We start from the raw sequence: 10,120 nt of genomic DNA on the forward strand, positions 1-10,120 counted from the left end.
GGGCTCGTAATAATATGACGGGACATCTTAACCACTCGGCCACCGCAGCCCCTTGAAGAGAACAGCAGATTAAAAAATAACGTGTAGAAGGCGTGAAAAAGAGGACATATCAATATCGTGTCTGCCGTGCGGCCATCTCGTATATTACAAATAATGCGCCCACACCATGAATCACTGTCCTGTGTGTGAAGTCATCATACAGGGCACATTTAAATCCTCGTCCGAATGATCATATTAAGCTGATGTTTAATGTACACTCTTGACATTTTCTGAAACTTTTTCTACTGTAACCGGTCAATTACCCTATCCAGGTATGGACTTGGTGACACACAAATCAGAGAAGGCTACACCAATTATAAACCTTAGCTATACATGGAAACAATAACATACATGTGTGCTTTGTCACTCGGTTCTGTTCATATCTTATCGATTTTGTCTCCATACCCTACCACTGTCTTTCCACCATTATTAAATAATTGATTTGGTTGCCTTGGAACATTCAGATGGGCGACCTTACATCAAGTCAATTCAAAGAACACGATATAACGAGATCAAAACACTGCGAGACCACGATACAACGATACGAGTCTTTGAGACTGTCGAGAAATATAGCAATTTCAACTCGAATTTTCTAAATAATGTCTTAAAATATTGAAATAAAGTCTCCAGTATCGTATTATCATATAGTTGTACCATGGTGTCACCTCGATGTGATGTTACGATATCATACCTAATTGCATGCATACAAAGTTACTTACAAAACAAAAAATTCGAACCTATACAACGTTTATTTTATTTTTCATCGAAATTAATGTACACATGATACATTTTTTTGAGATACACTTTTATATATAACTTTGTAACATACCACTAATTACGTACTTTTTAATTTTTTATTTCTGCATGTCAGATGGTCATTTTAATACCATCAACAATTTATTTTTGTATTTTACTTCATTCGGTGCAAGTACTGATATTGTATTGCAAATGCTGTAATATCCAATTCTTTCTTAAGTCAAAGCTAGACGATTATCCTGACCAATTCTGAGTCTAGTATTGAAGAAGTCAATCATTTTACGTCCCACCCATTTTACACTGCTGTAGACACACTGTGTGAATGATTGCCTTGTGAACTTCCATTCGATTTCACCGTCATATCTCTTGAGCATAACGACTCGATTGGCACAGTTGCCTGCCTCCACTATAACTGTCAGCCACGTAAGGTAAATATCTAATTCACAGTCTGACATGGTACTATTTAGTTCAGTTGTGCACAGACTTTGAGCCTCCCGCCCCATCGCTTGGTCGTCCGGCGTCAGGAGATGGTTGTATTGGCGAAGTATGTAGTTAATCACTTGATCATCGATCATCCTACATCTAAATCTTACTGTTTGCGGTTGTGGGTTCTATAAACATGAAGAAATGGATATCAAATTATTGTATGAAATATACATGGTAACAGTCACCTATACGGTATTCAAATGTATCAAATAGTCGTTGTCACATTTACAAATTACCATTTTTTGTTTCATTTGAAAAAAACCACGGATCAGCAAACTTCGGTTAAAGTTACATGCAATGTCTTTAGTCAAATAAGAACTAAAATGAAACAAAGATGTTGAACAAAATCTTTCATATTACAATTTTAATTTTCTTTATCATTAGAAGACAGAAATTATATAACTAGTCGCATTAATTTGCTCCACTTATGATTTTTAATGTTTGAAATCGTAAAAATAAAACAAAATCATTATGTACGATTTAGAACGATGTGTAGATTCTAATATCATTCTAGTAAACTTTTCTTGTATTATATATTGATTATTGCCAGATTTTGTGAATGAAACTAGCATTGCTTTCATTAACACAACAACGTATACGTTATTTTCAAAACATACCCACAAGGAAAGGCAACTAAGTAATATACAAATATACATTAGATTATTATTATGGAAACCCTTAATATTGTGACAAATGCTTATCAGGTCAAGGGAGAGGGATATCTTTTTATAACCCGAGTGCAAGAGTTTGGCTAGTCAACCCGAGGCTAGCCTATGATAGCACAGGTCTTAACGAGAATAAATACAACATAAACACATCAAAAGAGCAGAGATTCATTAAACACAAATATCAAACAAATGACATATATAAGTGTAGAAAGATCAGTGAAAAATATCCATTCCTATAAAGTGCCCAACCAGGAATCAAACATGAGTTTCCAATTCATTATTTATTGCTCTACCCCTTCCTTTTCTTGCGATTTTCCTAAATTACAACCCTGGACTATGAGACGACATTTTATGGGACGCCATTGTAGACAAAGAAGGGCAATTACTCATTATTCTTGCCTGTGATTGACACTATGTACAAGCCACACGGAGCCATTTCTTTTACACCAAATCAATCGCCTACCTGCACAGTGCTGTTGTAATCTATTGTTGAGCCCACAGTGTCATTACTATTGTCAATTCCTATATAGAAATAAAATACATTAAATGAATGTGATTTTACAACAATTTGAATATAAGATGTATGTAATTTTACAACCATTATTCAATCGTAAGGTTGAGACTTGAAACATGCAAACTCTTGCTTTGGTAGAGTGGAATTCTGATAAAACATACCTGCATTGGCAGAAAAATATGTGCTGTCATACTGCGGGACTGCGTTTTGGACAAGTGCTAAAAATAAAAAAAAAAGATAAAATATTACAATTATGTTCCAATGATACGGGAGACTGCTGGGTAACGCTATATGTTTTATAAGTGGCAAATTCGGATTATACATACCTGTAGGCCTACTTATTGGAGACGGAGTGTTGTCATAAATCGGTGATGACAGTAGGTTGCCCATCTTCTCTCTGATAAATTAAAATAAAAGTTTAATATGCTCCACCACCGACAGAGCAAAAATGATATTCATCGTTTGAACATTAATTGATTTTTGATTGTGTATATATGTATCTAATTAACACAAAAGTACATAATTATAAAATATTTGTTTGCTTTTGGTGCATGCGCAATCAGTACTTCATTTTATTTATGACAGAACGCTATTGAATATTTTTTCGGGATACAATTAATTAGTACAAATTTTCGTATCTTGATATTGTATGGTGTAAATTAAGTAATATTTGTGACGCATGTGCCCATGTTTGTGATTTTTTGATTGCAAAAATATACCATTCGTCGGCGGTGTGCATCTTTAAACATTAAATTGATATATTAAAAAGTATTCAATGAAAGCAAAATACATGTTTATTGAAATCTAGTGTAAAGACAAGATATAATTTGATTAAAGTCTAAAGAAGGAGTGTCAATTTGGGCCCTCTGGTCGCCATGACCGATAAGCATTATTTTTTGTTTACAAATAACCGGGGGTTAGGACATCATGATATGACCAATGATCATTGGTCATATCATGATGTCCTAACCCCCGGGTATCTGTAAACAAAAAATAATGCTTATCGGTAATGGCCACCAAAGGGCCAAAATTGACAATCCTCCTTTTAAACACGACCTAAAACTTTATATTCACATTACCACTACACAGTACCTACATGTATTTTCCATGTATTTACATTGGCAATTAGGCTCTGGGTACTAATACAACAATCAGAGTTCAGAAGGTCAAGAAATTACTGGGTTTTACGTCAGTATGACAATTCACTGAAGAATATAACATATTCTGAAAATTGATCAATATGGAAATATATTCCTATGAAGATATTTGATGACATGATATCTATCATGGTTCGCTAACGCGCACCAGCGGCTATGCTTGAACGCCCAATGTATGTCACAAACCAATATATGTCAACCGATGCTTAAATAATAAAAATGCTATTACTGTTCGAAAATTTTGACTTTTATTTTCTCTTTAGAAATTCGATACAAAAAGTGATGGGATAAATTGAAGAAATCACTGACATCGAAATAGTTGGTAACCTTAACTCAATTAATTTTTTTCTTAAGTAGATTTTTAATGAAACCAAAATCATTACAGATTGCACTCTATATTTATCATTAAATTGTTGGAAAACACATCCAACTTGCATAGTAAGTAACAGAAATTTTGTGGATCGTAAAGCATATCCGATATACAAGTTGGGGAACAAAGAAAGCTCAAAAGACGTACTTACCACCTCATAGACGGAATCCTTTACCTAGAATTCAGATAAATAGAAAATATATAGTATATATTTAATTTCACTGAAAATTCCTAGTTGCATACATCTATTTATACTCAATTCCGTTATTGCTCTGCGTTATTAATAGAAGAACTATTTTTAGAAGCAAAAACCGCTTTCCTGTTATGGAGAGTCAGCATCGCGCATTACGTGTAGTTATATTTAGGGAATTTTGTACACAGCGATGCCATCTCAAAAATACATCGCCAACTCAAAACAGGAACGTTAGTTTTCAGCTTGGTTCGTTATATTTCCTTACTTGAATGGATACAGAACAGGAATATAACTTTAATGTAAGTATGTATATCAATTATGCCTTAGACGTAGGATCTATATTTTGCTGGTAGGACTTACATGTGTCGACAATTTGTGGGCATTTTATACGACTCTTTCTACAACTACATCGAAACTTGGTAGAACAGCTAAGATAAACACTACGCATAGACACAATGAATACATATATTTTCTTAGGTGTTGGAAAGAAGTAGGAGTCGAAAATCTACATTTTCTTAAACTTATTTCTGAAACTTACAATATTATCCCGTAATGCTAGCATATGTACAATGTGGGTACGACGTTGTGCGGTTACGTATCTAATTAGACTGGATTGCCTGCCGTAGTTTTTCTACTCTCCGCTAGGCTTCGCTCCGAAAATACAACTAAGTACTTATGAGCGCAGCCTAGCGGAGAGAATTGATACTAAGGCAGGTAATCCAGTCTACGTATCTAATATTTGTTAATATATGTTATTGGTGGCTTCCTTCTCTGCATCCTCGATATCCGAGGGGTTCCGATCTTTAACAATATTTACTCTTCTGGACTATCTTATAGTAAAACTGAAGGCAGTTCAGATGAAAAAATCTGAACAGATCACAGGCCAACATAAAATCCTTTGTTGACTACAAAGAGAGTGACGTCCAACTTGAAAGTCACACAGTCAATCACAGTGTACAGTATGTTATTATTATGTGTTTCCCTAGGCAAACATGACACGTCCTTAAATGAACTTATCTCTCCAAATCCTTTTATATTCTCTTTGACTTTTTGTGTCTCCTTTATTCAGCTTTTTAGATATTAAATATGTAAATAATAGAATAACCAACAAATAAGTCATGTTATCGTGCCTTAATTTATAATAGGGAAATGATTCCAATGCATTCTCAATGACACGCCGATTTATATTTCACTGTATAAATACAGAATGGTACAACGATGTCTATATACTAAAACCACTAAATATTCCATTGTACTTTACAGTATTGATTTCATCTACTGATGTGTTGTTAAGTATAGCCTAAAATAGACATGACTTTGTAACTGGAAAACCCTGAGTCAGTTGATGATGTAGAATAGTGTCTTTGTTCGGTTTGAACTATCGATTGTTTCTCTCAGTGGTGGGCGAGGGAGATATATCAAATTGATCTAGGCTGGGCATATGATTTACTAAAGGCTTTGAAGAAGGAGCGGATTTTTCATTATCTTTAATTCACTTCTACTTTGTTTTGCAATATTACAATGTTACGTTGTTAATGAATTGTACCAATTATGTACCAAGTATGAAAAAAGAAATTGTACCCTCTTATCAATATAATGGAGGAAAAGACGAAAGACTTTTATCGGCAATGCCCGTCGTCTAAACCTTTTGCATTTTATCTATTAAATTGAAATATTGATACCAAATACTTTCTGTTTCAGGACAATAAAGCAACAGTTACTGAAATCAACAAAAGACAATTAGGGCGTCTTATTATTAAATACTGTGGTAATGAAGGCTCAGAGGACAATGAAGAAACGGGGAGCATGCGCAGACTGCTACAGGAAGCAATTGACTATTTACCAAAAGAAAGAGAGGCCATTTGGAAAAATGCGAAAGTTACTATATATGATATCAAAGGAAATTCGTTAGATATCATTAGTGGTAGCGGAACTCACGAATTCTTTATTCATCATAATATCAAAGGAGAAACTACGATTGTGAAGAAAGGAAGTAGAGGTTTCTGTGTTGTAAGTTAAGTTTGATATGTCAATTATATACTTTTGATGAATATCTATTGGCTGTATTGACAATGACGTCATTTTAAAACAGGGTCTTGAGTTCGTTTGAATTCCGACCAGCGGATCGACAGAAAGACTCTGATCTTAAGTTGTATTTTAATTGATGATTTGATATTGTGCTATAAATAAGCATGGTTGCTTACACATCTTGAGTTATTTATTTTTACTGAAAAGTTTCTAATGTCATCTATTGCTGCTTGTGTATACTTTGATAGACTATTGGAAATAACTTCCTTCAAGCCTTATTTGTAATACCGATATTATATAAATAGATAGTCAAAGAGCTTTCCTTATTATTTGTAATGCTTTCCCATGGATAATTTTAAACTACGGAATTGCTTAAATATAAGGAATGTTCGTGAAAAAACTTCAGGTACAATAATTTGTTTCGTGGGTACCTTGGGAACAGGTACACGAGCTGGCCTTGTTTACATCTTTTGGGGCCCCAACCTTGGCAACATATATACATTTGTTTGTCTAAACAAAACTCGTCTTCAAGCAACGGTTCTCTAGGTTTAAGTTAAATAAATTGTTTCGTGAGTACTTTCATCCCCGATTCTTCAGGGATTACTACCAATGACCCCTCGACTATCTCACAGTTAAACCGGATGCAGCTCGAGGTGGGGGGGGGCGTGGCTATTGACCAACCAGAGGTTACTTTCATTGTGGTTATGTCGACTCAGCCCTATTTCATAGTAAAACTGAGGGCAGTTCAGGAGAGAAAAAACTGACACTGACAAATCACCGGCCTGCAGAGTCTTCATATGAAGACATTACAGACTTCAACGCATCACTGTCATCCACTGTGTACCGTTTTATATTATACAATTGTATTTATGTACATAAAAAGACCAAATTACCTGTACCTTCTATTGCCTCAAGTTCGAGGCAGTCTAGGGATTGATATAACGTCAGTGATAGTAACCCTTGAAGTATCGAGGATGGGATACTTTAAGAACAGGCACATCATTCGGCGTATTTACATATTTGTAGGATGTCCCAGTGCCCCTCATTAGCAGCTTTCAAATTCTTTATGTTTTCGTTACTACATCGACTCAAAGATTTGACTGTTCCTTTGGTTAGGTAACATTGAAAACATTGTATATTATAAAGAAATATCACACGCATCAATAATCAAACCCAAATGATAACAAAGTCATAAACGATGAGTCATTTAAAAATTTCCATTAGCTATTTATATATACATACAGATGATCTTATTCATGCATGGTTTAATATCTGTGACGGGTACACTCAACAGAGCTGATGGAAAACCCCGTATCAATCACATGATTGCGGGGTGCTGCTTTAGAAAATATGCTGGAGGATATCAAATTAAATGCCACTTTAGATATATCACCATGCGAAAATATGTTTTACATTTTTTCCTTTATTCAAAGAGTGCATTGTTTAACATCTGGGGATTAGCAAGTAATGTTTGAATTGAAATAGCATGCATAAATACTATTAGGAATATAATGTGTCGTTGATACGAAATTGACACCGAATTTAGGTTGCAACCTATGAAGTCATTCATATTAAGGTTTATTCATTTACGTTGAAATGGCGGATATAGCATTTGCATTGGAAATCCATGTTTGCGTATGAAAGTCATTCATAGAAGCCCTGGCCCGGACTTCTCGAAACAAAGGTGTAAACTCAAGTCAAAGCTTAAGTTTTTTCTCCTCATATAACTTATGTATAACATTTTGACTTAGGTCAGCTTTTGATAAAGTTTATTTCCAGAAATCGGGGCCTGATATACTAGTAAAGCATATAGTAATGTATCACATAATCTGCCTGATATCCAGTAACTTCGTCTGTATAATGTTTTTGCATATGTCAATAAAATACCCTTGAGCGATTTTTCATTGGCTCGAAATTCATCTAATGTAATGACAACACAGTAGTAAAGAATAACGTGACCTCATGATTTGAGGATGTCGTGACAAAAATTAAGTCTCCGCTGGATTGTACAACACATTTTGACATATTGTAGGTTGCTGTAGTTATGTGATAAAACATATCTTCGTATCATTTTAAGACTTAATAAAACTCGTCTAGGCTCGTAAAAATTAAAAAAAAAAAAAAAAACCCCATTTAAGACTCATTTTAAGATATGATAAATATACTGAGCGCCGATGAAAACGCAACACTTTTTAATGGATTATTTTTCAATTATTTTTTTTGTTCATATCAAACAATTACATAATGTAAAACTTTGAGCACCTTACCTATGTATACAATAATGATTCGCATGACTGAACTTGCTCTCGGGCCGTGAAGCGGTCGATTGTTGAAAAAGTACCTGTCTGCACGTGCACTCGGTATAAATGCGCGCTTGGTCTACCCATTGCACGTGTACAGTCCTTGTGGATAGGAAGACTGTTTTCCACATTCAGATTTTGAAAACTCCGTTTAGTTTGGAAAACGATGCCACGTCTTACGGATAACCAGCGTCACGAAGTAATGGGTATGCTGGCAGGCGGACTTTCGCAGCGTGAAATTGCGCGTAGAATGGGATGTTCGCCTTCTACTATTGTGAGACTTCATCAGCGGTACGTTCAAACAGGTTCTCTGAATGAAAGACCGCGCCCTGGGAGGCAACGAGTGACATCGGATCGACAGGACCACTACATCCGGGTCACCCATCTCCGTTACTGCTTCCAAACTGCCCCCAAAACGGTCAGAACAACGAAAGGTATCAATGGAAGACGAATTTCGGTTTCTACTGTCCGCCGACGTTTGCTTAGCGCCGGTTTGAAAGCCTTTAGACCCTTCCGTGGGAACATGTTGACACAACGTCGATGTCAAAATCGCCTGACGTGGACCCGGAGGCATCGTACTGTTCACGGATAAATCCCGTTTCCATCTCCGTAATAGTGACGGTAGAATTCGCGTGTGGAGACGGCGGGGAGAGAGTTACTTCGATTCGTGCGTCCGCGAATGTGACCGTTGGGGTGGTGGCAGTGTCATGGTGTAGGGAGGGATATCCTTCGACCGCAGGACGACCCTTGTTATCATACCCAGTCGACATTCTACAGCAAGACAATGCTCGTGCACACTCAGCTAGGTTGACCATAGACTTCCTTAATCAACAGAACATTCAAACACTGCCCTGGCCTGCCTTCTCCCCTGAATATAGTCCGATTGAACACTTTTGGGACCAGTTAGGTCAAGCTGTGAAACGACGTCAGCCACAAAATCGACGTGAACTTGAAATTACCCTTCAGGAGGAGTGGAGGAACATTCAGCCAGTCCATGCCACGTAGGTGTCGTGCTTGTGTGGAGGTAAATGGTGGATATTAAGTGTGAAAATGAATTTGGTGGGTAGCTTTGAATCGTTTGTTTCATCCCCATTCATGGGCAATTTTTGACTAACTCACTGGTAGGAAACGACTCTCGAAATGTATATTTGTAATGAAATACAGATTTTTTCAGTCTGTTAATTTTTTGTTACCATTAAATTTTGCATATTATAATAGTGTTGCCCTTTCATCGGCGCTCGGTATATATGTTTGGCCCCGAATCAATTTATATTTCGTCAATGCTAAAATAAAAAGGAAAATAAGGATGTTCCACCGCTGACAAATGGTATGTATTGACTATCAAAAACCGGAGCAGACGATTAAGTATTTTTCTTCGGTTGCTCAAGTTACTTTATTTACACCATTACCACCATTGACAAGTTTGAGCTTTTAATTTTACTTCAAGATAAAAAAAAAGATAATTAATTGGATCCCGAAATGACGTTCTGATTGCGCATGCACCAAAGGCAAAATGTATCATTTATATTATTGTTTGTGTTAATTAGACATATACATACACGATTGAAAACCAATTATTGTTCAAATGATGAACATCATTTAGGCTCTG

At 35.9% G+C, this 10,120-nt stretch overlaps 2 protein-coding genes across 2 annotated transcripts; one reads left to right on the top strand and one right to left on the bottom strand.

The window, feature by feature from the left end:
- Positions 1 to 769: 769 nt before the first annotated feature.
- Positions 770 to 4,229, bottom strand: LOC138308997 (uncharacterized). The gene is made up of 5 exons (XM_069250083.1): positions 4,142 to 4,229; positions 2,790 to 2,860; positions 2,625 to 2,681; positions 2,413 to 2,471; positions 770 to 1,406 (listed from the first exon to the last, which is right to left on the bottom strand). Exons 2-5 carry the CDS (start codon positions 2,851 to 2,853, stop codon positions 1,011 to 1,013), a joined length of 576 nt encoding a protein of 191 aa, XP_069106184.1. The 5' UTR covers positions 2,854 to 2,860; positions 4,142 to 4,229; the 3' UTR covers positions 770 to 1,010.
- A 4,448-nt stretch (positions 4,230 to 8,677) lies between these two features.
- Positions 8,678 to 9,516, top strand: LOC138309662 (uncharacterized). The gene is made up of 2 exons (XM_069250878.1): positions 8,678 to 8,945; positions 9,128 to 9,516. The coding sequence occupies exons 1-2, from the start codon at positions 8,678 to 8,680 to the stop codon at positions 9,514 to 9,516; spliced, it is 657 nt and encodes a 218-aa protein (XP_069106979.1).
- Positions 9,517 to 10,120: the final 604 nt, after the last annotated feature.

This window comes from Argopecten irradians, chromosome 15, assembly GCF_041381155.1.
Source record: "Argopecten irradians isolate NY chromosome 15, Ai_NY, whole genome shotgun sequence".
Classification (NCBI taxonomy): Eukaryota; Metazoa; Mollusca; class Bivalvia; order Pectinida; family Pectinidae; genus Argopecten; species Argopecten irradians.

Bases quoted from the DNA above. Each gene is read 5' to 3' on its own strand.
- LOC138308997 (XM_069250083.1), bottom strand. From the start codon at position 2,853: ATGGGCAACCTACTGTCATCACCGATTTATGACAACACTCCGTCTCCA. The intron at 2,682-2,789 runs GTATGTATAATC...TTTTATTTTTAG, and splicing joins TCCAATAAGTAGGCCTACAG to CACTTGTCCAAAACGCAGTC. The intron at 1,407-2,412 runs GTAGGCGATTGA...TCATGTTTATAG, and splicing joins ATTACAACAGCACTGTGCAG to AACCCACAACCGCAAACAGT.
- LOC138309662 (XM_069250878.1), top strand. From the start codon at position 8,678: ATGCCACGTCTTACGGATAACCAGCGTCACGAAGTAATGGGTATGCTG. The intron at 8,946-9,127 runs GTATCAATGGAA...TCTCCGTAATAG, and splicing joins AACGGTCAGAACAACGAAAG to TGACGGTAGAATTCGCGTGT.